This window comes from Phascolarctos cinereus, unplaced genomic scaffold, assembly GCF_003287225.1.
Source record: "Phascolarctos cinereus isolate Bilbo 61053 unplaced genomic scaffold, phaCin_HiC Scaffold_2;HRSCAF=192, whole genome shotgun sequence".
Lineage (NCBI taxonomy): Eukaryota > Metazoa > Chordata > Mammalia > Diprotodontia > Phascolarctidae > Phascolarctos > Phascolarctos cinereus.
The window spans coordinates 2,624,591-2,650,891 of NW_027555625.1; the positions used below are offsets into that span (position 1 = coordinate 2,624,591).

At 57.1% G+C, this 26,301-nt stretch overlaps 1 protein-coding gene across 1 annotated transcript in view; it reads left to right on the top strand.

The window, feature by feature from the left end:
* Positions 1-871: 871 nt before the first annotated feature.
* The window catches only part of APOB (apolipoprotein B), a 42,271-nt gene continuing 16,841 nt past the window's right edge, over positions 872-26,301 (top strand). Inside the window, exons 1-25 of the mRNA XM_020967429.2 lie at positions 872-1,056; positions 1,666-1,704; positions 2,603-2,718; positions 5,036-5,181; positions 5,460-5,613; positions 6,372-6,527; positions 8,402-8,526; positions 9,048-9,133; positions 9,750-9,975; positions 12,115-12,342; positions 12,583-12,700; positions 12,794-12,940; positions 13,862-14,073; positions 14,894-15,131; positions 15,506-15,682; positions 16,356-16,547; positions 18,355-18,522; positions 18,998-19,209; positions 19,512-19,697; positions 20,269-20,390; positions 21,537-21,747; positions 22,158-22,333; positions 22,413-22,600; positions 23,461-23,591; positions 23,905-24,287. Coding sequence (XP_020823088.1) covers positions 999-1,056; positions 1,666-1,704; positions 2,603-2,718; positions 5,036-5,181; positions 5,460-5,613; positions 6,372-6,527; positions 8,402-8,526; positions 9,048-9,133; positions 9,750-9,975; positions 12,115-12,342; positions 12,583-12,700; positions 12,794-12,940; positions 13,862-14,073; positions 14,894-15,131; positions 15,506-15,682; positions 16,356-16,547; positions 18,355-18,522; positions 18,998-19,209; positions 19,512-19,697; positions 20,269-20,390; positions 21,537-21,747; positions 22,158-22,333; positions 22,413-22,600; positions 23,461-23,591; positions 23,905-24,287 — 4,195 coding nt within the window. The 5' untranslated portion in view covers positions 872-998. The remainder of the gene's footprint in view (positions 1,057-1,665; positions 1,705-2,602; positions 2,719-5,035; positions 5,182-5,459; positions 5,614-6,371; positions 6,528-8,401; positions 8,527-9,047; positions 9,134-9,749; positions 9,976-12,114; positions 12,343-12,582; positions 12,701-12,793; positions 12,941-13,861; positions 14,074-14,893; positions 15,132-15,505; positions 15,683-16,355; positions 16,548-18,354; positions 18,523-18,997; positions 19,210-19,511; positions 19,698-20,268; positions 20,391-21,536; positions 21,748-22,157; positions 22,334-22,412; positions 22,601-23,460; positions 23,592-23,904; positions 24,288-26,301) is intronic.

The window sequence follows — 26,301 nt, forward strand, 5'->3', positions numbered from 1 at the left end:
CCTTCCTAGGTGGCAGGCTTAGTCTGCTTTGGAGGAGCCCTGAAGGTGAGGGGGCTCTTCATCCCATGAAGCCTAGATCAGCCTCTTAGTGACTCCCACCCCCTGTTTCCTGTTCTACCCTCAACACCAAGCACAGGAAGATGAATGAATGCCTCTTTCCCAAGCCAGATCTTGAAGTCAGCGAGGGGATGCCCCCTCAGGCTTCTCTTGTCCAAGATAAACACCCCCAAGCTCCTCCAACCTGTCCTTGGATGGCAGGGTTTTAAGAGCCCTGAGCCCAGGGAGAGAGGAAGGGAAAGAGAGGGAGGGAGGGAGAGAGAGGTACAGAGAGGCAGAGAGAGACAGAGACAGAGACATGGAAGCTGTAGAGGGAGTATTTGGAGCTGCTTCCAGTAGGCAGTCAGAGTCATTCGAATAGAGATTGAAGGTTAATTTTTTTTTTATTCCAATGAGCTGTTCCTTTTCTCTAGAGGAAGGCAGCCCATTTCCCTGTCTGGACCTCAGTTTCCTTCTCTGCTTGTGACAAAGAGCTGTGGATTGGACCATCTCTAAAAGTCCCTTCCATAGCCCTGAAATCTCTGAGGCTGAGGCTCAGATCAGGGACTCATTCTCCAGGACTGAGTACTTTCAGAAAACCCTTTGAGGAGAGAAGTCACCTCGGAGAAATGCCTCCTAATCTGGCCTCAGGTGGCTCTCCTTTCTCCTCTGCCCTCCCTGCCTTTCCTGCTGGGGCCCTTAGCCCAGGCAAGCCTAATGTGGAAATGCAGGAGGACCCAGGACTCTGCCCTTTGGACCTTTTGCAATCTTCTGTAAACTTCTTATCCCGGTTAGCTCAGCGGCTGAGAGCTATATAAGGGCAGCTCCAAATAAGGGGGCTCACTTTCGCCAGCAAGGAGCCAGCAGGAGGAGAAGGCAGTGAATAGCCCACCAGCCAGCTGAAAGGGACTCGAGAGACGGGTACAGGAGCTCCCAGGAGGCCCCCTCCCCAGCGGGCTGCCATGGGTCCCTGGGGCACCCTTCTTCTCCTGCTGCTGCTCCTGGGCGGCTGCTCTTCTCGTAAGCGCTGGGCTCCTGGGCATGGGCGCTGGGCCATGGACTGAGCAGAAATCTATGGGATCTGATCTGGAGAAAGAAATAGGGCACAGGGAAACCCCTCCAGATGTTTGGCTTGCAGGCCAAAGAGCCCAGTCAAAGGCCTCAGTGTGCTGTTTCTAGGTGGGTGGGTTGGGGATGAACTGTTTTCTCTTCTCTATGGCCCCCCGGCACAACGATGATGCTGAAGGTGGGGAGCCTTTCTGCTAAGGCGTAGGGCCCCAGGAATAGGAGGGAACAATCCTCAGGGTGGCAGTGGGTGAGTGAGAAGGAGCCCCAGGGACTCCCCTGAAAGCTGGCAGGCAGCTTAGCTCCAAGCGCTGGAGGGGTGGGTGTCCAGGCAGGAGCCCTGCCTCAGTGGACATCGATGTCCAGGACCCACAGCAGAGCAGCACGTGCAGTTCAGCCAGAAAACAGACTGCTTCCAGAGGACATGCTGAAGAACCGGCAAGATGAGGGAGGCCAGCCTGGTGCACTTTGGGGGAAGTGCGGGGAGCCTGCAGGGAATGGAATTAGGGTCCTATTGTGGCAGCCACAGATTCCCCATAGCGCATTTCTCTTCTTTCCTTCCAGAAGAGGAGAGGGTAGAAAACCAGAGACCGACCTGTCCAAGTAAGTCACAGCAGAGCCTGGGTGCTGGGGGTGGAGACGTGGGATTTGGGCAGCCCTGGGTGGCAGCGGCTCAGGGCCCTAGTTCTTCCCTTGGGCTCCCGAAGTTGAGCCCCAGGGGCTCCCTCCCCCATCGGTCCTCAAAAGTCAACACTGTGTTGCTGCTGTGGGTGGGCTAATTAATCATTGATCAGCCTCACTCCTGAGGGAAGGCCAGACCACCACCCCCCAACCCCCACCCAGGCTATCCTGGGCTATTTGCTCATCCCATCCTGTCCCTCCTCCCACCCCTGGGGCTCCCAGGGACCTTTGGAGTGTGGCTTTGGACAGCCAGCCTTAGTCAAACAATGAGGGTCACCTTCCTTGGACAGGGCCCTGGCGCCACCTGCTGGCCAGACCGACCCTCTGCCCGCAGTCAGTCCCGCTTGGGCACTGGCAGATGTTGGCCAGGCTGTTTGCTAGGGCCCTGCCTAGGTCAGGCGGCTCCCCATAGCCTGCCACTGGCCCTGAGGCCAGGCCCTCCTGGGCTGCCCGACTCCAGCATGCTCAGCCACCCTGGAACTGAGGTCTGCAGGTTTGTGGGTCGAGGGGCTGCGTACCCACAGAGGAGCTGTGCTCACAAGGATTCCTGGGCCCAGGACTCTGCTGCTGGCCCAGCCAGGACAGGCACGCACCAGTCCTGGATCTCCCCCAAGCTCAGAAAGGCTCGTCGGGATATCATGTTCTGAGCATTCAGTCCTCTCTTCCCTCTTCTGTCAGCAGAAAGATTTAGTTTGGGAGACCAGGGTACCATTAGTGAGTGTGCAGAAGGAAGCCCAGTCTGGGTCCCCCGGCCCTCCCAGCTCCTCAGGGTCACTAGCCACCCTTCGGAGCCCTGCTAATACCTGTCTTCTCCTCTCAGGAGATACTACCCGCTTCAAGCACCTCCGAAAATATGTATACAGCTACGAAGCTGAGAGTGCCAACAGTGTAGCTGGCACTGCAGACTCTCGCAGCGCCACGAGAATCAACTGCAAGGTCCGTAGCCCCCAGGAGTGCCAGGGGAGAGGCCTCTGTGCCCCAGGGCCCTGTGCCCACACAGGAGGGAGGAGCATGCTCAGGGGCAGTGGGCACTCCCAGGCCAGGGTCCAGTGCAGGGCCCTGTGCCCACACAGGAGGGAGGTGCATCCTCAGGGGCAGTGGGCACTTCCAGGCCAGCATGCCCAGGCTGCTTCCCCACCTGGAGGGCCAGGCTTCTGTCAGTCAGTCATCAGCCAGTCTTTGTATCTGCAGCTCTTAGCACAGAGATAGGCACACAGGAGGTGCTGACTATCTGCCCGCCTGGAGGGTTACCTGTTTAGGAAAGCTTCTCCTGAATCCTTTTGTCTCATTGCAGTGGGGGTGAGGCAGGGGCAGACGGGGGAGATGCTCTGAGGCAGCCTATCTGGGGGCCATTTGGGGGGCGGACAGAGGAAGCATTTTGTATACTCTGCTCGAGGCCCCTTGCCAGCTCTGGGGGGTCTCAAGGGTCTGTTGAAGCTGGTGTTGTTGTCCCAGAGATTTTAGGGCAAATCTAGAGTCTGGAAGGCTTGGGTTAGGATTGTGAGGAAGGACACAGGCCAGAGACCTGGTCCTCTCCCCCTTCTTTTAAGCGGAGACTGTCCCTCACCTTTCTGGGGCCCTGGAGCCGGGAGCCTCCTCTGTCTGAGCTGGCTGCTTCCCCCCCTTCCCTCCCTGCTCCCCTGGGAGCTCTGGAAGGGCCAGCCTGGGCTTGGGTTATGTCTGCTTCCCTCCCAGCAAAGCCCGGCAGGAGCCCAGGGCAGGAGCTCCGTCCAGCTCTGCCAGTCACACTGAGGATATGGGTGGAGTCCGGCAGCATTCAGAATGTGCTGAGCTTTTTGTGGCTTTAAAAACCATTCAAACCATTGAAACTATTTGTTCATTAGCTACCATGATGGCTGTCCTACCGGGCTGGAGGAACACTGAGTTCCCTGTCTCTGGAAGTCTTCAAAAGAAAGCTGGGGGGTGGTAGGTTAGGGTAGGATGATTGATACTTTGGGCAGGGGGCAGGGAGGGGTGAAAGGCATGACCTTGAAATTCCCTCCCCCTCTGGGATGCCATTAGCCAACCCTGAGTGAGTGGTCTCCTGGACGATGAGGGAGGCAGAGACAAATATGAGATAGCCCTGCCCTCCCAAAGCTTCCAGTCTGGGAAGGAAGGAAAAGAAGGATAAATGAACAGGTAGCAAAGGCCCCTGGCAGGTGGGAGAATCTGGCTGAGGAAGGGTCACCTCTGGCCAGGGGCAATCAGGGAGGGCCTCCTACCTGAAGGCCTGCAAGGCTGCAGAGGAAGGCAGGGGAAAGAGGACACAGCCAGAGGTGTGCAGGAGGCTGCTGAGAGGCGTGGGCTAGTGGAGACCACGTGTGGGGGCGAGCTGAGCTCTCCAGCGGAGGAGCCGAGTACAGGGCGAGACGTTGTCTGGGGAATGTCAAGTCTTGGGGAGGAGGAGGCAGGTAGGGATGGAGGCGGAGTTTGTGTGAAGCCCACTCAGCAGGCCCCCTCACCTGCCCCGTCCCTGGCCCGGCCCCTGATTCCGGGCTTTGACAATGCTCAGCGGGGAGCAAACTGCAGGGTTTGTTACAGCCGGGGGGGAGGGGGGCAGGGAGCTCCCTCAGGAGATGTTTGGGGTTCTGCCTCCCTTTCCCACAGATGCCCCTGGCATCTTCCCGGGCTGGGCCAAACGGACCAACCGTCTCATGCTCATTCTTGGGGGTAACTGTCAGTCAATCAACAAACGTTTGAGGCTCCACCCACAATCCTTGGGGAGGCTTGGTGTGGCTCTAGCAGGGACCAAAGCTTGTAATTGGCTTGTGAGCCCCAACAAGGCAGGACAGGGAGGCATTTCCCCAGCACTTCGGCCCCTCTGGGAGGCAGGGATCTTCGTGGTGCAGATGAGGAAACCGAGGCCGCCGGGCCGGGGGCGCTCTCTGAGTCCCGAGCGGCCTCCGCCCGCCAGGTGCCCTGGGCGGGGGCGGGGCTCTCCCGAGACGCCACCTATCTGCCCTATCATGTGCCTAACACCATGCTGGGAGGATCCCTACTGCCCCAGCCAAATGGGGAATTTGAAAGAAAACCAGTGTCTGGTGGCTCCCAATCCACAGGCCACAGTGTCCTCTTGTCCTAATCCTGACCTACCCCCTCACTACCCTGACCCTGGAGAGAGAAGGAGCTGGGCGGCCTCCTGGCCTGCAGACAGCCCTGCCTCAAAGATCCTTCTGAGCAGAGGGATGGAGCATCCCCACCCTGCGAAGTCAGAGCAGAGAGGGGTCTGGGACTCAGGAGTCCCTGCTTTCAGGTGGAACTGGAGGTCCCCCAGCTGTGCAGCTTCATCCTGAAGATGAACCGATGCACGCTGAAGGAGGTGTACGGCTTCGACCCGGATGGCAAAGCCCTGCTGAGGAAGACGAAGAACTCGGACGAATTCGCCGCTGCCATGTCCAGGTGAGGGGCTGAGTCTGCGCTCCCTTCGGCCAGGCTGGGCCGGTCCTGGCAGTAGCTGGCAGCTTGGAGGGGTCCCCCCACGGGACTGGGGATGGACCGAGTGTCCAGAGTCTCCGCCTAGGAACCACGGAGGACCTGGAGGCCCAGGAGGCCCAGGGAGGGAAGGGGGGGGGCGCTGCTGGGAAAGACTGAAACTGGCAGGACTGGAACTAGTCTCCGAGTTCCGCTGGAGCGGAGGCAGAGCCCAGGAATGCAATGGCTGTCTCTCCTTGGGACAGGTATGAGCTCCGGCTCAGCATCCCCGATGGGAAGCAGGTGCTCCTGTACCCCGAGAAGGGGGAACCGACACACATTCTCAACATCAAGAGAGGCGTGGTCTCTGCACTGCTGGTGCCCATGGACACAGAGGAGGACCGGCGGCTGCTGGCCCTGGTGAGCATGCCAGCTGACAGAACGGTCACCTTGTGGACAGGGTTTGCCAAGCCCTTTACAGCTTACCTCATGGGAACCTCAAATTGACCCATTTTACAGTTGAGGAAACTGAGGCAGAGATGAAAATGACTTGCCCCAGGTCACACAACTGAACAGGATTTGAACTCGGGTCTTCCCGACTCTAGGCTCTCTGCTTGATGTGCCACCTATCTGCCCTATCATGTGCCTAACACCATGCTGGGAGGATCCCTACTGCCCCAGCCAAATGGGGAATTTGAAAGAAAACCAGTGTCTGGTGGCTCCCAATCCACAGGCCACAGTGTCCTCTTGTCCTAATCCTGACCTACCCCCTCACTACCCTGACCCTGGAGAGAGAAGGAGCTGGGCGGCCTCCTGGCCTGCAGACAGCCCTGCCTCAAAGATCCTTCTGAGCAGAGGGATGGAGCATCCCCACCCTGCGAAGTCAGAGCAGAGAGGGGTCTGGGACTCAGGAGGCAGCCTTCGCCCTTAAAATAGCACTCATTTCCAAAAAACTGAAATCATTTCAAAACCTGAGAATTTTCTGAAAATATTTATTGTGATGCTGACCCAGGTTGTGGCCCCTGGGCGCCTCCCAGCCTGGCCCCTCCCTCTCCCTCTTCCTGGGCAGGGAAAGGCTTCCCACCTCTTTGCTGCTCCCCTGCTGCCTACAGCCAGCCTCCTGCCCCAGGGGCCCCAAGGGCACTGACCCCCACTGTTCTTCCTCCTCTCCTGCCCAGGACACTGTGTACGGGAACTGCTCCAGTGATGTCACAGTCCGGGCAAGGAAAGGAAATGTTGCAACTGAAGTATTGATCAACAGAAACCTGGAAAAATGTGATGGATTCAAGCCCATCAGTAAGGCTGCTAGTCCAATTGCCCTCATCAAAGGCCTGGTGAGTGCCTGTCCTTGTAGGTCCTTGGGGTCCAGAGTCCTGGTCAATAAAGGGAGGGGTCTCACCAGGGCCCCTGAGGCCCAGAGAGGGGAAGACACTGGTCCAGGCACTGTGGGACTAAGGAAGCCCAGCTGCCAGCCCAGGGCTCTGGCATGGGGATCAGGGCCTTTGCAGGCATTGGATAGTGATGGCCACTGGCCCTGAGAGGAGGTGGGCAGCCATGTCTGGGTCTCAAGGAGGAGGCTGACCCCACCCTCCAGCAGAGAGGCTGTAACTGAGCCTCTCCTTCAGTGCCACACACACACACACACACACACACACACACACCCTCTCATGAGCCTGAGCCACTGACCCAGACCCAGCACCAGGGCCATTCTGTCTGCAGCCCAGAGTCCTCGGGACTTCATCAACCTGGTCTTGGGAATCGACTCTCCCCTTCTCGACCCATTTCTGAGCATTGATTCTCTATAAACATCTGTCTGGGCCTCAGGCAGCAGGAGCCTGGGTGTGCCCCCCTAGGGATGTTGTCCCTTGGCTGGGAAAGGGCAGCCAACCTTCACGCTGACCTCTTGGCCACGGGCTTATTCTCCTGCTGTTGAGTCTACCTGGGGTTCTATTGCTCTGTGTCTTTGTAGTTTCCCATAAAGAATGTAAATTCCCAGAGGGCAGAGGCTGCTTCATTCCTAGCTTTGTTTCCTATGGCCTAGCCATATCCAGCACGTAGTCTGAATGAGCAAATAAATGAGGAAGGAAGGAGTGAATGAATGAAGAAATGAATGAGTGAACAAAGGAATGAATGAAGTAGTAAGCATTGACTGCAATGTTTGCAGATAAAAATATAGAAATATTGAGAAGATCCCTTCTTGTAAGGAGGTAACTGGGGTAGACAACACAGAACAGGAAGGCCAAAGTCCTCAGGCTACAGCAGTGGGGCTGAGGCAAGGTGTGGTCCTCAGGCTAAGGCAGTGGCCAAGCTTCTTCTGTGTCCCAAGAAAGTGCAAAGGAGAAGGTCCTTGATCAAAGCATAGCGATTGATTGGCTGCCTGAAACAGGCTCATGAATTCAAGAAGCCTTTGTGGAGCAGTGGTCTGACTGTGCCCAACAGTGCATCCTGGGGCTGCTGAGCTGGCCTGGGCTAGGGGAATCCCAGAGGCTGGCCCTGCCAGTCTGGCTGGAAAGACAAGGTGCCCTGGCTTGAAATAGAAAATAACAATAATGATGATAATGATGATGAAGATAATGATGATGGTGATGATGATGATGGTGGTGATGATGATGGTGGTGATGATGATGATGATGATGGTGATGGTGATGATGATGATGGTGGTGATGATGAAGATGATAGTGATGGTGATGATGGTGATGATGATGAAGATGATGTGGTGATGATGATGAAGATGATGTGGTGATGATGGTGATGATGATGGTGGTGATGATGGTGATGATGATGATGGTGATGATGATGGTGGTGATGATGAAGATGATGATGATGTGGTGATGATGAAGATGATGGTGATGGTGGTGATGATGATGGTGATGGTGATGATGATGGTGATGAAGATGATGTGGTGATGATGGTGATGATGATGGTGGTGATGATGAAGATGATGATAGCAGGTGTGAGGCTGCTCAGGTCAGAAGAGTAGCAAGGATTCTTCAAAGTCAGAGAAGTCAGGAGATAAGGGTGCCAGCATCTGTCGGGGGAAATCTTCATCTACAGCAAGCAGGCATCCTGATCTGGCTGGGCTCAGATCTCTCCCCTTTGTCGGCCCCTGCACACATGGAAGGGAAGGGGCTGGTGCTGGAGCTGAGAAGGGTGGGTCAGGCCATGGCTCGGCCTCAGAGTGGATGTCCTTCCCGATTCTCATTTCCAGGGTGGCCCCTTGTCAAAGCTGCTCAGCAGCCAACAGGAGTGTGCGTACACTCTGGACCCTCGGAAGAAGCACGTGCTGGAAGCCGTCTGCAAGGAGCAGCACCTCTTTCTGCCCTTCTCCTACAAGTATGCTTCCCTGGCCAGCAGGCCAGCAGGTCCTACTGTCTCCTGGCTTTCACTGTGTGCCCAGCCCTGGCTTGGGCAGTGATGGGGCAGGAAGCCCAGGAGAACAAGACTGTCCAGACTATGCTAGGGCCTCACTGAGCCCAATGGGGCCTGAAGCAGAGACAGAGTTTGTCCTAGAGGAGAGGGTCCTGGGAGCTTGTAGAGGAGGAAGGAGGCCCTGCCTGAGCTGTGGGATTGGCTATCAGCAGGCATCCACGGGGAGGCCTGTGTTAGTCCCCTGCCTGGGTGGGTGGTGACCAGGCAAGGCCAAAGTCTGGCTGAGGGTACCAACCAGAGCCCTAAACACCGTAAGGCCCAGTGAAGGGGACAGACAGGCAGTGCTTAGAAACTGGGGTGGGTCAGGAGGTTGGGGCAGGCCTCCTGGAGGAAGCCTGACTGGAGCCGGCCAAGAAGGACAGACGGGCAGCATTTGGAGAGGTGGTGACAGAAGGCATACAGAGCTGCTGTGTTCTGCATTCCAGGAATCAGTATGGCATGATGGCCCATATCACACAGACCCTGAAACTTGAAGACACCCCCAAGATCAATAGCCGCTTCTTTGATGAAGGTGGGCTGTGTTTCCATGGAAGGCTGGCAGCGGCGGAGCAGGGCAGTGGGGAAAGCCCAGGTTCTGGAGTCAGGGCGTTGGGTTCTGGATGCCCCTCTTGCAGGTGCTTGGCATCCTTCTGGTCTGTGTGTCTCTGCTGGATCACGTCCAGTCATTGAAGGCTGTTCCCAGCAGCAAACTTTGTGGATGGGGTAGACTCTGGCAGCACTGAGAGTGGGCACAAGAGACTGAAAGGGGCGCTGGGTGTGAGTGACCCAGTCCTGGTCCCATCAGGGGCCTGCCCTCCCCCTCTGCTAGCCAGCATAAGTGATGATGGGGCCTCAGAGTTCAGAGCTGGGGGGTCTATAGAGATCCTCTTGTTATAGATTAGGAGTGTATGGATTAGGATCCCTAGAGTCAGGGACCTACCCAATGGGGAATGAGTGGCAGGGGGATTGAATTTCAGCCCAATCCACTGACAAAGCAGTGGATGGACCCTGGAGGCAGTGAACCCTCTGTGACCAGAAAGGGCCAACTGGTGACTCCATGCCGAAGCATTGGTGGAGGGAGGTGGGTCCTTAGCCTTGGGGGCTCCTTCCAGTCCTGAGATCCTGGACACGTCTCTTCCCCCTTCCAGGTGCTCTTGAGAAGAGAGGCCTTACCTTGGAGAGTGCAGAGGCTACAGCCCCCACCAAGGAGGGAGGGGAGGTGGTTCTGAAGACCCTTGAGGAGCTGCAGAAGCTGTCAGCCTTGGAGCAGAATGAGCATCGAGCCAAGCTCTTCAGCAGGCTGGTTACTGGCCTGAGGGCCCTCAATGAAGAGGCCTTCACTTCCCTGTGGCCCAAGCTTCTGGAAGTCTCGAGGTAACGTCACCAGGGGCACCAGGCCTGGGAGGCTGGAGCAGGTGAGGGACAGGCCTGGGAGGGGCCAGAGAGAAGGAGGGATGGGTCTGACTGTGAAATCCAGAGGGGACTCTGTACTGGCCAGCAGCAAGCCTTGCGAATGCCTTGGAGCTGGGCGCAGGACACAGATGGACAGCCCAAGGCCCCCATTTCATCTGAAGGGATAAGGGCTAGGTTACAGACAGCCAGATAGACTCAAAACCAGAGAGTGATTCTTCAGATAGCACGTAGTGGATGAGAAAGGCCATGGAGGGGCTGGGGAGCTGGAGGGGAACCAGGCTGGGGCAGGGCCTGGGGTTTACGCCAAGCGGGCACAGATGAAGGGAAGGGGTGGCTGGTATTTAGCCAGCAAAGGTGAAGACTGGGGGCCAGGGCAGGGACTGTTGAAGTATTTGTGCAAGAGGGATTTGCCTTGTGCGTGGCCCCAGGGGATAAGGCAGAGAGGGCTGGAGGACAGGAGGTTTTTTCTAACAATCTGAGCTGTCCTAGCATAGAAGGGGCAAGCTCCCTCTCAGGCTGGAGGACTGCTTGTCAGAGAGGTCAAAGAGGGGGCTCTTCAGCTGGGCATAGTTTATCATAGATGTCCTTTGAGATCCCTTCTGCTGCTGTGAGGACACAGCCTTGCCTTCAGGGAGCTTACAATGCTTAAGGAGACACCTACACATACACTGAGACCTGCCTACGATCTCAGAATTGGTACTCCAGAGGCGGCCATAGGGAGCATCGTCTGTGCCAACCTTGGCTTGGCCCTGCTAGAATGGGAAGCAGGCACAGCCCATGTCCTTGAGGGCATCCCTGGCACCAGACAGCCTAGACCTGAGCATGCAACAATGGCACATGAGCCAACGGGCCCTGGGGACTGAGGGGAGGGTGATCGCTGCACTGGGGTCAGGGAAGGCTTGGGTGTGGGGGGTGATTCCTGGATTGGGGGGTCAGGGAAGGCTTAGGTGTAGAGGTGATCAGTGCACTGGGGGGTCAGGGAAGGCTTAGGTATGGGGGTGATCCCTGGATTGGGGTCAGGGAAGGCTTAGGTGTGGGGGTGATTCCTTGATTGGGGGGTCAGGGAAGGCTTAGGTATGGGGGTAATCACTGGATTGGGGGGCCAAGGAAGGCTTAGGTATGGGGGTAATCACTGCACTGGGGTCAGGGAAGGCTTAGGTATGGGGGTGATCCCTGGATTGGGGTCAGGGAAGGCTTAGGTATGGGGGTGATCGCTATACTGGGGTCAGGGAAGGCTTGGGTATGGGGGTGATCACTGGATTGGGGGGTCAGGGACGGCTTAGGTATGGGGGTGATCAGTGTACTGGGGGGTCAGCAAAGGCTTAGGTATGGGGATGATTACTGCACTGGGGTCAGGGAAGTCTTGGGTATGGGGGTGATCACTGGATTTGGGGGTCAGGGAAGGCTTAGGTATGGGGGTGATCAGTGTACTGGGGGGTCAGCAAAGGCTTAGGTATGGGGGTGATCCTAGATTGGGGGGTCAGGGAAATCTTAGGCATGGGGGCGATCACTGCACTGGGTGGTCAGGGAGAGTTCCATGAAGGAAGCAGGATTTGAGCAGGACCTGTAAGGGGTGGGAAGGATTTGGCTGACAGGCCAGAAAGGACTTCCCAGGGAGGAAGAGCTGGGCAAAGAGGCCAAAATGTCCAGAGGAAGGAATGAGATTTTCAGTGGCCATGGCCCAAGGAGCCAGGTGCATCTGCCCAGCAGGGCCAAGATACAGAACTGTGGGCTAAGCCCTGAGGAACTTCCAGAGTTTAGCTCAGATGAAGCCTCTGACTTCAGGGGGCTTCCAGTCTTCTGGGGGACAAGACCCCAGTTCAGAGAGCTCAGGCATACAGCATTCCATGTTATGTGCATGAGAGAGGGGTCAAGAGGGAAGGGCCTCCCTGGGAGGAGGCACTGGGGAGACAGCCCAGGCCAGCAGGCATCCAGGCTGGGCTGTAGAGGGGTGGACGGAGAGGGAGATGAAGGTTTTCCAGGCCCACCGACGGGCAAAGGCTGGACGTGTCTGGAGGCCCTGTAGGTACATGATCCTGTCGGGCCAGAGGGGTCACAGAGGATGGATGAGTCAGACCCTGTGTCCTCTTGTCTCCCCAGCCCCCTTGCCCTGCAGGCCCTGGTGCAGTGTGGACAGCCCCAGTGCTACTCACACATCCTGCACTGGCTGAAAACTGAGAAAGTCAACCCTTTGGTGATTGAGGCAGCCTCCTACATCATGGCGCTGATTCCCAACCCCTCCGCCCAGAGGCTGCGGGAGATCTTCAGAGTGGCCCAGGAACGGCCAAGCCGCATCACTCTCTATGCCCTGAGCCATGTGGTGAACAAGTGAGTGCCCCCTGTTCCTGGGGGTGGGTCAGGGGCTTGAGAACGGCCCCTGGGCTCACACAGCTCAGCTTTGCAAGGTATTCGGAGACGTGTAAAGCCTCCTCTTCCCAACACCCTGTGAGGTGGGCACCATGGCTGGCATTGAGCCACGTGACAAGGGAGGAAACTGAGTCTCAGAGAAATGCAGCGCTCGTGACCAGGGTCTTCAAGTCCCTGCTAACTCTGCTCTCTGCCCCCCAGATTCCACCGACAGACGGAGACGGTGTCACAGCAGCTGAAGGAGGTCGCTGACTACCTAATCTCCCAGCTTGGGAATGAGTGTTCGGGCAGTGAGGAAGCTACCTACCTCACCCTCAGGGTACTGGAGACCCGCTAAGCAGTGCCCCGTTGGCCGGCCTCATTCTCTCCTGCCTTCCTCTAATGGGAGGCCCTCTCCTTCTTCTCCGGGCAGGTCATCGGCAACATGGGCAGAACCTTGGAGGAGGTGAGTCCACAGCTGAAGGCTTCCCTTCTGAAATGCATCCAGAGTCCCACGCCCTCCCTCTCCGTGCAGAAAGCTGCGATCCAGGCCCTCCGGAAGATGGAGCTGACCGAGGAGGTGAGTCCTCGGCAGATGGCTGGCCTGGGGGTCTGAGGGCCCCAGGGGCTGCTCCTAGGCCTGCCGTCCCCACTCAGTGGGCATTTCTGCAGCGCAGTCCAGCCCGGGGCTTCCTCCATCCCATGATGGGGGAGGCCTGGAGTGGCCCCCTGGCCCAGCCCAGACCCTGGGCAGGCTCCCCAGCATGTGGAGGCCAGGTGCCCGCTGTGCCCAAGAAGCCCCTGACCCTCCCCATCTATTCTCTATTCTCACCGTGTCGTTCATAGCAAAGCAGACTTGAAACAAAGGCTATTTTCTTGATGACCAAAGGGGAAATGCAGTGAGTGACCTTTGGGTCCTCTCAGTTCCACAGCACAAGAATTTCCTGAGTGCCCCCTGTGGGCTTGGGCCTGGGCTGGACTCTGGGCAGAGCATTGGGGGAGGGTGGGGTGCTAGGCCCAGCTGCCTGAACTTGGGCCTAGATACAGGAAACCTGAATTCAAATCCAGCCCTAGACTTCCTAGCTGTGTTTGATCCTGGGCAAGTCACTTAACCTCTGATTGCCTCGGTTTCCTCCCCTATGAAGTAGGGGTGATAACAGCACCTGCCCCCTGGACTGTTGGGAGGCTCAAACGAGATAACACTGTAAAGTGCTTAGCAGAGGGCCCGGCACATAGTAGGGCCTCATAAAGGTTAGCGCTTATCATTCTCCCCCTGGTGTAAGGAGCACAACCCATCTTTGTGGCAGTCTGCTTCAAACAATGCTCTCCTCACACCCACCTGAGGAGGCTAAGGGCTCCTGTCTGATTGGGCTCATTTGACAGAGGGGGAAATTGAGGCCCGGGACTTGGGGTGAGCCCAGGCCATCTGGCTGGCCAGCCTGGGACAAGACAAGCACCCCGCAATGACACCAGCGCTCTGTGCCTTCTCTTTGGCCTGCAGGTGCACAGCGTCCTTCTCCAGACCTTCCTGGACAGCGCCTCCCCCGAAGAGAAGCGGCTGGCCGCCTACCTCCTGCTGATGAGGCAGCCCACCCGCCACGCCGTCCACCACGTGATCCCCACCCTGCAGACTGAGAAGAACGAGCAAGTGAGGAGCTTCGTGGCATCTCACATCGCCAACATCCTGGTCTCTGAGGACCCGAGTGTACAAGAGTAAGGAAGAGGAAACAGCCACCACCCCCGTGGGGACACCCTGGTCACTGCCACACCGGCTCCACCCTCCATCCCCTCTGCGGGCCTTGGGGGGCAGGAAGGGACCAAGGGGCCAGCAGACACAGCCCCTGCCCTAGGGGGACAGCCTGGGAGCACCGGGGACAGACACGGGCTGGGCTGGTCTCAGGGGCTGGGACAGGTGGCAGGGGTGAGGACCCACCAGGAAAAGCATCTTGCCAAGGAGGGCTTTGAGCCAAGTCTGAGAGGAAAGCAGGAGACGGGAGGGAGAGGGCCCTGGTGCGGAACAGCCTGAGGGCTGCTGTCATTGAGGATGTGGAGGGGTCGGGGGAGGGGGCCAGGCTACGAAGGGGCCTTGAAGGACCAATAGAGCATTTGGTGTTTGGTCCTGGAGGTGATGGGGAGCCACAAGATGTTACTGAGTAGAGGGTGACACAGTCAGACCTGCACTTTAGGAAAATCTCTTTAGTGGCTGAGTGGAGAATGCACTGGAGTGGGGGAGATCTGAGGCAGGCAGACGCTCCAGGTGCGAGGTGATGAGGGCCTGCCCCCGGGTTGGGGCAGAGGAGGGGGCCAGGGATTAGGGGCCTGTCCCTGGGGGTGGTGCTATGGGGGGGGAACCAGGCCATTGTCAGAGGAGGGGGCCAGGGAATGGGGATCTGCCCCCAGGGGTGGCGCTATCAGAGGAGGGGTTGTATTGGAGAAGGTGGGGATGACGGTTCAGGTCTGTGTCAGAACACCAAGCCCGCCTGGGAGCTGCAGTGCCTTGGGGCATTCCCGTGAACCCTAATTTTCTTTACAGCCTCAGAAGCCTGGTGAAAGAGGCTCTCCAGAACTCCCAGCTCCCCACAGCCATGGACTTCAGGAGGTTTTCTCAGAACTATCAGTTCTCCAAGGCTTTTTCTATCCCCCTCTTCGGTCCCTTCTCTGCCAAGGTAGAAGGGAACCTTCTGTTTGACCCCCACAATTACCTGCCTAAGGAGACCATGCTGAAAACCACGCTTTCTGTCTTTGGCTTCCATCCCACTGACCTCTTCGAGGTGCGTCATGCACAGCCTGCTGCCCAGCCTCCACAGGCAGAATGTCTTGGTCAGGCACCCCAGGGAAATGAGTGGGGATGGGGAGCCTCCTTCTCCCCCTTGGCTGCCCTCAGGAGCTCATCTCTAGGCAGAGAACTTTGGCACCAGCCAAGCCAGACCCAGGGAAGGGAGGCCCCCTTCCTACGCGGGTTCTTGGGACAGGCAAGGGCAGGAGATGGCGACCTGTCCCAGGGAGCTAGCTCTTGGTGGGGCTGGGAGGCACCCCATCTCGTAGGGGCCTCCTGCCTTTACGGCTCCCCAGAAGCGAGCACTTTTTGGGGTATCTCTCCTAGGGGAGCAAGCGGCTGCATGCTGACTGTTTCTTCTCTCCTTAGGTCGGCCTGGAGGGGAAAGGCTACGAGCCCACCCTGGAGGCACTCTTTGGAAAGCAGGGCTTCTTCCCCGACAGCGCAACCAAAGCCTTGTACTGGGTGGACAGCCGAGTTCCTGACCCAGTCTCGAAGGTCTTAGTGGACCACTTTGGCTACACCAAGGAAGAGAAGAGGGATCAGGTGCTCAGACCCCGGCCCTGCCTCAGTCACACACTAGAACTCTTTCCCAGCTCTCGATGTCATTGACACTTCTCTCTGAAGGGACGCTGGGTCATTTTCTTTACTAATTCCCAGTTGGTGTAAGAAGAAGAAAAATAAAATTCATTTCCCCTCTGCTTTAGGAAGGTCCCTGGGGTACCCAGGAAGCTCCTTCCTGCGGGGGGCCCTGCCCACTGTGGCTGCAGGGTTGTGAGCAGGTCAGCCTGGGGCTCTGCTTTGCTCTCCTGTACTGTGGAATCTGGGAGCCAGAAAGGGCCACATCTGACCATCCCTGGCCAGGAAGGCCCCCTGCAGTTTATCCAACCTGTGGCCATCCAGGTTTTCCTCATACACCTCAGGAAGGGGCAGCTCTGTCAGGAAGGATTTACTTCAGAGACCCCCAGGCTCGATCTTCCTCTTTGCATCTTGCCCCCAGCCCTAGGAAACCTGAGGCCACGCTCCTGTTTCCCCTGAGTTTCTTCCACAGATGCTTAGATCCCTCGACCTCTGGTTCTCTCTGGGCCTCCCCTCTCCCCCACCTCAGCTCTGACCATTGCCTGGTTCTGCAGTCAAAGGGGTGTTGGCATCCCGTCGTCATCGGCTGGACAGGGACCTATGGTCATCGGCCTCTGTCTTCTTTCTCCTAAATCTGCAGGATATGGTGAATGGACTCATGCTCAGTTTTCAGAAGCTTATCAAAGATTTGGGGTCCAGGGAAGCCCCCGAGGCCCAGGCTTACCTGCGCGTTCTGGGCGAGGAGCTGGGCTATGTCAGGCTGGAGGACTTCCAGGTCTTGGGCACGGCGCTGCTCAGGATGGTGAAGTCCTTGCGGGACCTTCCTCAGCTGGTGAGTGCCTGGGCCCTGGCGGCCTGCTGCTCTGACCTGGGGGCTGTCACTGACAGGGGGTGGGTGCACGGAGAGCCCGAGCTGAGGCCTGGGCCGGTGCTCCCTCTGAGGGCCACCACACCTGGGTCTGGGCCCCAGTCTGCAGCCAGCAGGTGTCCATCTTTTTGAGGTGCCTGAAGGTGCTGTTGTCTCTGTCCTCAGGAGTTTACAGTCTTCTGGGACACGAGGGTGGAAAGCAAGCTGTCCCCCCTGAAGAGGACTGCCCCAAGAGGGATGGGCCAGAGGAGAGAGGGAAGGGATCTAGGAAGGTCTGAGGAGGGTTAGGGTTAGGGAGGGCTTTTACAGATCTGGAGGCAATCCCAGAGGCTTCTGGGAGGAGGAGGCTCCTGAGTTGGGCCTTAAGGCAGCCAAGGGCGCTGGCCAGCAGAGATGAGAAAGAGGCCGCTACGTGTGTGTGCGCGCGTGCGCGCACGTGCATCCCTGGTGAGGGCGCAGTCTGAGAACACTCAATAAACCAGCAATCATTTATTAGGCCCCTTTAGCCCATTCTGCTGGAGGTGCTGAGGACCCAGGCACAGAGGGTGGCCTGATCCCTGGACACCTCATCCATAACTGATATTCTTAGGGGGCTGACACTGGTCGGTGTCAGAGGCAAGGCTCGAACCTGGCTCTTCTGGACCCCAAGGCTCCCGCCTTGTCCCACAGTCCTGCACTGCCTTTCATAGTTATTATTATTATTACGGGGTTTAAAAGACAAAAACTCACCCAGAGCATAAAAGCATGTGGCAAAACACCCGTCAGTGGGGCGGTCAATAAGCATTTATTAAGCACCTGCTGTATGTCAGCGTCTGTCCTCGAGGGGCTCCCAGTCTAGTTGGGGAGACAACATGCAAACAACCCTGTGCGGTCCAGCTGGAGGCAGGGAACACTGGAGGTGACCCCCGAGGGAAGGTGCTAGCATGGAGGGCCATGGGAAAGGCTTCATGCCAAAGGTTGGAGGAAGCCAGGGAGGCAGGAGGCAAGGAGGAGGAGGAGGTGAGGGGAGGAAGAGGAGGCGAGGGGAGGAAGAGGTGAGGAAGAGGAGGAGGAGGAGTCAAGGGGAGGTGAGGAGGAGGAAGAGGTATGGAGGAGGAGGAGGTGAAGCAAGGAGAAGGTGAGGAAGAGGAGGAGGTGAGGGGAGAAGGAGGTGAGGAAGAGGAGGAGGAGGTGAGGGGAGAAGGAGGTGAAGAAGAGGAGGAGGAGGGACACGGACTGACATTACTCAGTTTCTGAGAGGGACTTTGGGTCATGAAACATGCTTTGAGTAAACACCATCCAATGACTGATAATGATGATAGCATTTACATAGCACCTACTGTGTGCCAGGCTAAGCACTTCACAATTCCCATTTCATTTGATCCTTATACCCACTCTGGGAGGGAGGTGCTATTATTATCTCCATTTTGCAGTTGAAGAAACTGAGGTAGGCAGCAGTTAAGTGAGTTGACCAAGGTCAGTGTCTGAGACTGGATTTGAACTCAGGTCTTCCTAACTCCAGGCCTGGGGCTCTTGGCACTGAGCTGTCCCAACCCAAAAGACACCACGTGCCAGACACCCCAGGCACCTGAGCAGTCTTCGGGAGCCTCCAGAAAAGATGGGGCATTCAGAATGGCCAGGATGTGTTTGCTGTTCCCCATGAGCTTCCTGGCGGTTGGCAGATGCCTGGAGGGCGCCGTTGTGCCTGGCACTCAGGTCACGAGAGGGAGCTGGGAGCCTCCTGGTCACTTACTGTGCACCCCACTTACTTGGCTTCTTGGTGTACCCCCAGATTGCTGAGGCCCTCACCAAAGGCTCCAAGAATGACCTCTTTGTTCACTATATCTTCATGGAAAACACCATTGAATTCCCCACCGGAGTCGGGCTGCCGCTCCAGCTGTCCACATCTGGCCTGGTCACCCCTGGAGTCATGGCTGGGATGAAGCTACAAGTGGCTAATGTGAGTCCTGGTGTGGGGTGCACGTGCAGGGCCTCGAGAGGGCAGAAGGAAGGAGAAGGTGAGTCCCTGAGAGGCTTGGGCATCCTTGCTAGGAGAGAGAAGGCATGGCTCCTTGTCCACTCGGCTAAGGGTGGACAAGCTGTGAGCTCTCACCCAGGATTCCACAGCCAAGGCAGGCTCACAGGGGCAGGGGAAGCTTTGGGGACCTGGAGGTCGGGCGCCCCTAAGAACAGAGATCCTCTGATTAGCTGAGGTTTGAGGTAGGGGCTGGGATAAGCCTCAGGGTCTTTCTGTAAGGGCATCATAGACTCACAGGGTCCTGGAGGTGGCTGCCTCTCCAAAGGCATCACAGCCAAGCCCCTGCCCTCTGCACCAGTACCAGCAGGGACCAGAGGCCTCCTGGGAGGCCTGAGGAGGCTGCAGAGGGTCCGGACTGAGGTAGAACCTGCTCCCGTCTTCTCTCTCTCCCCGCCAGAGGCAGGCAGAGCTGGTGGCCAAGCCCTCAGTGTCTGTGGAGTTTGTGACCCACCTCGGGGTCATCGTCCCAGACTTTGCCTGGAGTGGGGTCCAGATGAACTCCAACCTCTACCATGAATCTGGCCTGGAGGCTCGCGTGGCTCTGACCAAGGGCCAACTCAAGTTTGCCATCCCCGCTCCCAAGAACCGGGTCAAGCTCTTCAAAGCCAGGTAGGTCACCCAGTCTGGGCTGCAGTGCCCAGTGGCAGGCCCCCAGAGATGTGAGTCCAGATCCGTGGCCCTGCCCTCCTGGCAGATGCAGGGGGGCCCTGAAGTCTGCTCACCTCCCTCTCTACTCTCTGCAGGGAGGGAGGGAGGGAGGAGCTGGGTCTGCCTGAGTCGGGGTTCAAGGCGGCAAACCCTGTGAGGAGACGCCCTAAGACCCCAGGCCAGCTGGGAGGGTGAGGACCCAGTCCTCGGCCTTGGGCTTGTGAGAGGGGTCCACAGCTAACCAGCCACTGTCCCTCTTGCAGTAACACCCTCCACCTAGTCTCCACCACTACATACTCCAAGGTGATCCCGCCCTTGATCGAGAACAGGAAATCCTGGTCCGACTGCAGACCCCTCTTCAGGGGCCTCAACTATTGCTCCACTCTGGCTTACTCCAATGCCAGCTCCATCGAGGAGGCCCCCTACTACCCGCTCACCGGGGACTCCAGGTGCTGCCCCCACCCCCGGCCCCATGTGGCCCCACACAGTCTCCCCTTCCCCTGCCCAGCTGGTTCATGGGGGGATGGGGCACTCCAGCTCCACCTTTCTCCAAGGGTGGCCTTCATCCCTGGCCCTGCTGAGGATGAGTATATGGGGGTGGGGGGCCCCTTCTCTTCTCTGTCCTGGCTCCTCCCCTGGGAAAGGAGGGGGTGGGACCCCTCTGCTGGGCCTCACTTCCTCCCTCCCCCCCATAGCCCGGCCTCTCACGGGGTCCCTGGGAAGCTCTAGAGGGGATGGATGTAAAGGCGAGGGGCCTCAGCTTTGTACCACACAAGGGAAGGTGGCTCCAGGCATGTAAAGGTGTGATGCCTGACCATCACAGTAGGGTCTACAGAGGGCTGTGAGGTGACCCGCGCCTCACCCCCCGCCACTTCTCCCCTGCTGACTCTGGGATCCCAAGGATTTCCTGGGCTCTGCCCCAACCCCATGGCAGGGACTTGGGTGGAGCCAATCCACCCTAGGTCCTGAAGTGATGCTCTCTGAGCAGCAGCTGTAACTGGCTCCTCATCCTTTCCTCAGGTTTGAACTGGAGCTCCAGCCTACAGGGGAAGTAGAGGAGTACACTGCGTGTGTGAATTATGAGCTGCAAGGGGGAGGGAGGGACTTAGTAGATCAACTGAGGTTCGCTGTGCAGGCAGAAGGTGAGTGCCACCCCTCAGGGGGTGTGTGTGTGTGTGCGCGCGCGCGTGCACGCATGGGTAAGAGTGTGTTTGTGTGAGTGTGCCTGGGTGTGTCTGTGTGTGTGCCTGGATGTGTTCATGGGTGTGAGTGTATTTGTGTGAGTGTGCCTGGGTGTGTGTGTCTGTGTGTGTGCCTGGATGTGTTCATGGGTGTGAGTGTATTTGTGTGAGTGTGCCTGGGTGTGAGGGCACCTGTGTGTGAATATGCCTGGGTGTGTGTGCACCTCGGTGAGTGCCTGGGTGTGAGTATGCTTGTGTGTGAGTGTGCCTGGGTGTGTATGGGTGTGAGTGTGTTTGTGTGAGTGTGCCTAGGTGTGAGTGTGCCTGGGTGTGAATATGCCTGGGTGTGTGTGCCTGGGTGTCAGTGTGCCTTTGTGTGCACCTGGGTGTGAATGTGCCTAGGTGTCAGTGTGCCTTTGTGTGCACCTGGGTGTGAATGTGCCTGGGTGTCAGTGTGCCCGGGCATAAGTGCGCCAGTGCCTGTGTGTGAATAGGCGTGAGTGTGCTTGTGCATGGGTGTGTGTGCCTGGGTGTGAGTTTGCCCAGGCATGAGTGTGCCTGGGTGTGAGTGTGCCTGTGATTGTGCCTGGGTGTGAGTATGCCTGTGAGTGTGCATGGGTATGAGTGTGCCTCTGTACACGTGGGTGTGAGTGTGGCTGTGCATGGGTTAGTGTGCATGTGCGTATAAGTACTTTTGCTTGGGTGTGAGTGTGCCAGTGCCTGCATGTGCATGGGTGTGTGTGTGTCTGTGCATGAGTGTACATGCATACATTGCAAGAGTGAGTGCATGTATGTGTGTATGCTCATGCGTGTTCCTGCCTCTAGGCCCTCCCCCCCAACAGAGGAGGGGCCATATTTCATCTAGAGATTGTGGCGCAGGACAGAGGGTGGAGGAAGAGAAGGGCCCAGAGAAAGGCCAGTATTTCCCTGTGTCCACAGAGAGAAGTAAACATGGAGGGGGGCAGACCCAGAGATGGGGGGGGGGCGCAGCTAAAGCCAGCCGCAGTGTTGGGTCAGGAATGCCCTGCAGCTTCCTCAGGCTCGGCAGGTCAGAGCTGGGCCTGACGGGGGATGGGACAGAGCAGTCAGGAGTGGATGCTCTTTCAGGACCAATGCCCAGTGAGGCCACGCTGACGTTCAAATACCACCGAAGCCGCATGGCCTTGACCAGCGACCTCCAGGTGCCGGACTTGGAGGTGGACCTCAGTACCAGCCTGAGAATCCGTGATCAGTCAGATGAGGAGAATGTGTTCTACAGCCTCACCTTGGATGTCCAGGACAGGAAGACCACGGAAGCCACCTTTACCGGACATATCAGGTGACCCTGGGAGCGTCTCTGCCCCTGCCAGCCCAGATGGGAGCCAGCGAGATGGCTCAGGGCAGGAAGACCTGAGTTCAAATCCAGCCTCAGACTCCTACTAGCTGGGTGACCCTAGAAGAATCACTTCACCTCTTTGCCTCAGTTTCTTCAACTGTAAAATGATAATAACAGTTCCTCCCTTCCCACATGATTGTGAGAATTAATGAGATATTTGTGCCTGGTATATAGTAGGCGCCATATAAATGCTAGCTTTATTATTACTGCTGCCTGCACTCTACTCCGAGCTCCTGCTGGATTCCCCAAACCCAACTGAGACAGGTCTGGTTTCCAGCCCCCTGCTCTTTGTCCAGGCACTCACACAGGACTTTGTGCTGACGTGCACTGTGGTCTGGTTCGGCTCTTCACAGGTGTGACCGGAAGGAGCAGGGCACAGTGGGCGTTGTGCTCTCGGTGCCCCTCCTACAGGCCGAGGCCAGGAGCGAGACCCTGGTGCACTGGTCCTCCGAGAAGCTTCTGATTCAGATGGACAGCTCCGCAACTGCCCTGGGCACCACCGTCTCCAAGAAAGTGGCATGGCGTTATGGTAAGGGCACTGCTGGGTGCCCCGGTGCCCACTGGGGACTCCCAGGAAATGCGCCCGCTAACTCTGTCTGCCTTTTCAGATGAGAAGAAGCTTGAATTTGAATGGAATATGGGCACTAACACGGAGACCAAAAAGTTGGCATCCAGAGTCCTCACGGAGGTCTCCAGGTATGGAGGGAGCTTGCCCCAGTACTCACAGGACTGGCTGGACCGCAAGGTCGCCCACACGGACATGACCATTCGCCACGTCGGCTCCAAATTGATAGCGGTGAGTACAAGCCAAACTGGCCGTCAGCCTGCCTGGCAGGGGCGGCGAGGGGACGCCCACATGTCTGGCCGGGGGAGGCTGGATGGGTGGACCTTCCTTCTGTGCCTGGTCTTCCTGGAGCTGTCATCCTGCAGAGCTCAGAGCCTTCAGCGGGGCTCGTGTCCCCGGACATCACAAAGTGAAGGCCTCTGGCCAGCGGAGGAGTGGGTTTGGGGCATTTACTCACCTGCTCCCGCGTGCCTGTGACCTCATTGATTTGGGTGCTTCCTCCCACGCCCTCCCCAAAGCACACCAGTATCCTGGAGGCCTCACTTTCCTCATCCTGACACGTGGCACCAGCAGAGGGCCCTAGATGTCCCCCCGTGGCACTAGGAATCCCACCTATCCCCTTCTCCTGACATACTGTTCCCTGATGAGCTCCTTTCCTCCTGTTCTCCTTTGGAGTGAAGGAGAGGGGATCCCAGCCCAGAGCCTCTCTGTTGCCCTCTCTGGCCAAGACTCATCTTGCGTTCTTCAGAGGCCGTGGTGCCCAGCCCCCATGGGGGGGAGGGGCTTGGCAGTATGGTCATTGGAGATGGGGCTTGGCTTTTCATAGCATTCACCCACTACCACCTGTGTAAACGTCTCCCATTGGGCATCCACACATCCACTTGGCCCTGATGCCCACCTCCTGCATCGGCCATTCCTGGCCCCAGCTCTGCCTGTTGGGCTCCAATCGGGCACAGAGCACACTCCTCCTGAGGGGCCTGAGGGCTCACTCCAGGGCCTCCCCTTCCCCTGCCAAGTCCGCTCCACACCCTCCCCAGATTGTCCAACATGGCCCAGGCCTCCTGCCCTGAAACTTCTCTTCCCTCCCCCAGGCAACCAACACGTGGTTTCAGAAGGCGTCCCAGGGCCTTCCTTATGGGGAGACTCTGCAGAGGAAGCTCCAAAGCCTGCAGGAATGGGAAATGCCAGAGTTCCAGCTCCCTGACAACCTGTTCCTGAAAAGGTAAAGGAGGAAGAGAAAGGGTCTGCAGAGCTGCAGGGGTGGGCACCATGGCTGAGCAAGCCGCTCACAAAGCAGGCGTTGTCGGGTCGAGAGGAAGAAGGAAAGACTGTCTCCTGAACGTGGGAGTGCCTAGACTCTTCTCCCCATTCTACAGATGAGCAAAGTGAGGCTGGAAAAGTTCAGTGATGGACCTACAGCCACATTATTAGTTAGCTGGTTAGTTGGTTAGTGGCAAAGCCAGGACTAGGGCTGCGGCCCTTGGGTCTGCGCCTTCCATCGCAGCCTCGCTGCTTACTTGTTCGGTTGTTTACAGTGACGGCCGGATCAGATACACGCTGAACAAGAATCACATGGAGGTCGAGATTCCTTTGCTTTTTGCTGGGAAGTCACTGGAGCAGCTTCAGCTGAGCCAAGTGATCCAGACGCCGGCTGTGGACCTCCAGGCCATTGGGCTCCAGTGGCCGGTGAGGGAGTTCAGGCTGCCGCCACTGACCATCCCCAAGTCCTACACCCTCCGGGTGCCCCTCCTGGGCGTCCTGGCACTCTCCACCAACGTCTACAGCAACCTCTACAACTGGTCGGCTTCCTACACTGGTGGAAACACCACAGCCAACACGGCCCAGCATGTCAGCTTCCAGTCCCGGTATCACATGAAAGCCGACTCAGCCCTCAGTCTCTTCTCCTACAGTCTGCAAGGTGAGCCAGTGCCCCACCAGGGGTCATCTTACTGGGGCGTTCTGGGCATTGGTGGTGGGGCCACTGGGTGATTAGCGTGGCTTCTGGAGTGAGGAGGGCTGGCTGCTGTGCCTGGTCAGGGAGCCCAAGGAGGGGAACCAGGGCCCTGACAAGGGAGTGTTCCTGGAAGGGACTGGGGGTGCATCTCCTGCAGAGGAGGAGGCTTGGGGTCGGCATGAGAAAGAGACCTTCGCCTGACTCCAGAGGCAGACCACAGGCTAAGTCGGGCTGCGGGGCAGGCGTCCAGAGGCCCCTTCTACCGGCTTTGTTGTGCTAGACACTGGCTGCAGGCCACATTGCTGCAAAAAGGCAAACTCTCCAGGAAATAGGAGGGTGATGGGCCCAGGCCCGGGATTCTGGCTCCTGTTGCAAACCTAAGGCCCTTGGTTAGGCAGGATGTCATGTCAGTCATGTCTGACTCGTCGTGACCCCCTTTGGGGTTTTCTTGGCAGAGATACTGGAGGGGTTTGATATTTCCTTCTCCAGTTCATTTTACAGATGAGGAAACTGAGGCAAGCAGGTGACTTGCTCAGGGTCACACAGCTAATAAGTATCTGAGGCTGGATTTGATACTGGAGTGGTTTGCTGTTTCCTTCTCCAACTTATTGACTGATGAGAAAATTGAGGCAAACAGGGTTAAGTGACTTGTCCAGGGTCACACAGCTAGTAAGTATCTGAGGCTGGATTTCAACTCAGGTAAATGAGTCTTTGTGACTTCAGGCCCTTTAGAGATGTGAAAAAATAGAAACATTTCAGAAGGACAGTTCCTTCCACAGATTTACTAATTTTTCATAGAATAATCAAAGCCAGCTTTAGCTTCTTTGCCAAGTTTTTCCATCTTTTTGATGAGCCTTCACGTCCCCGTGTAGATGTGACCTAAATATCGCAGTGATGTAAGTTTTCATCATAGACCGTAAGTTTCTCAAAGGCAGACGCTGCATCATTCCGCACCTTTGCCTCCCAGGGCCTGCCCTGAATCAGAGGCTGAGTATGTCTGGCAAGCTGGGTTAGATTAACCCTTCCCCCGGGCAGGTCAAACATTTCCTTCCCTCCAAAATGAACATATGTACTCTCTCTATGGACATCTCCCACTCACCTACGGCAACCCACACAGATTGCTTCCTCCTCCAGACAATGCCTTGCTTGGTGCTGAGCAGACACACCTCACCTCATGTAGTCTATCCATCTGTCCATCCATCCACTCATTCATATATCGATCCCTCCTTCCATTCATTCATCCATCTATCCATCAATTCTTTCTTCCATTCATCCAGCCATTCTTCCTTTCATCCATCCATTCTTCCATTCTTCCATCCTTCCATTCACCCATCCACTCATTCATCTATCCATCCTTCCATCTATCCTTTCATCCACCTGTCCATCTACCGATACATTCATCCATCTATTCATTCCTTCCTTCATCCACCCATCATCTATCCAACCATCCATCTATTCATCTATCCATGCGATCCTTCCTTCTTTCATCCATCCATCCATGCACGCATGCATTCATTCATTGTTTCAACAAGCATTTAGTCCATTGAGCCCAGTCTTGAGGTCTCAAAGGCAAACATGAAATGGTGCCTCTGGGTTTGAAGAAGCTTCTCTTGTATTGTATAGACAACAAACAGGCCCAGGGAAATAAGTCCATGCTATATACTGAAGAAATATAAAGATATTTGTGGGGTTGGGAGGGGGCAGAAACAGTCACAACTGAGAGGACGGGATGGCCTCAGGCAGGAGAGAGCCCTTACCTAAGTCTTGAAGGAAGCTCGATATTGGGAGAGGTGGACATGAGGAGGATGGGTATTCCAAGCTTAGAAGACTCACCCTCTGCAAAGGCAGAGAGGTAGGAGGAGGGTCTTGTGTGGATGGAGAAGAGGAAGAGGCCAGAAGGGGAGGACCCTGTACTGAGCACAGAGGGATGTGTACCTGGGGAACCTCGAGGGCTCCTCCTGAAGGTGTGACAGGGGCC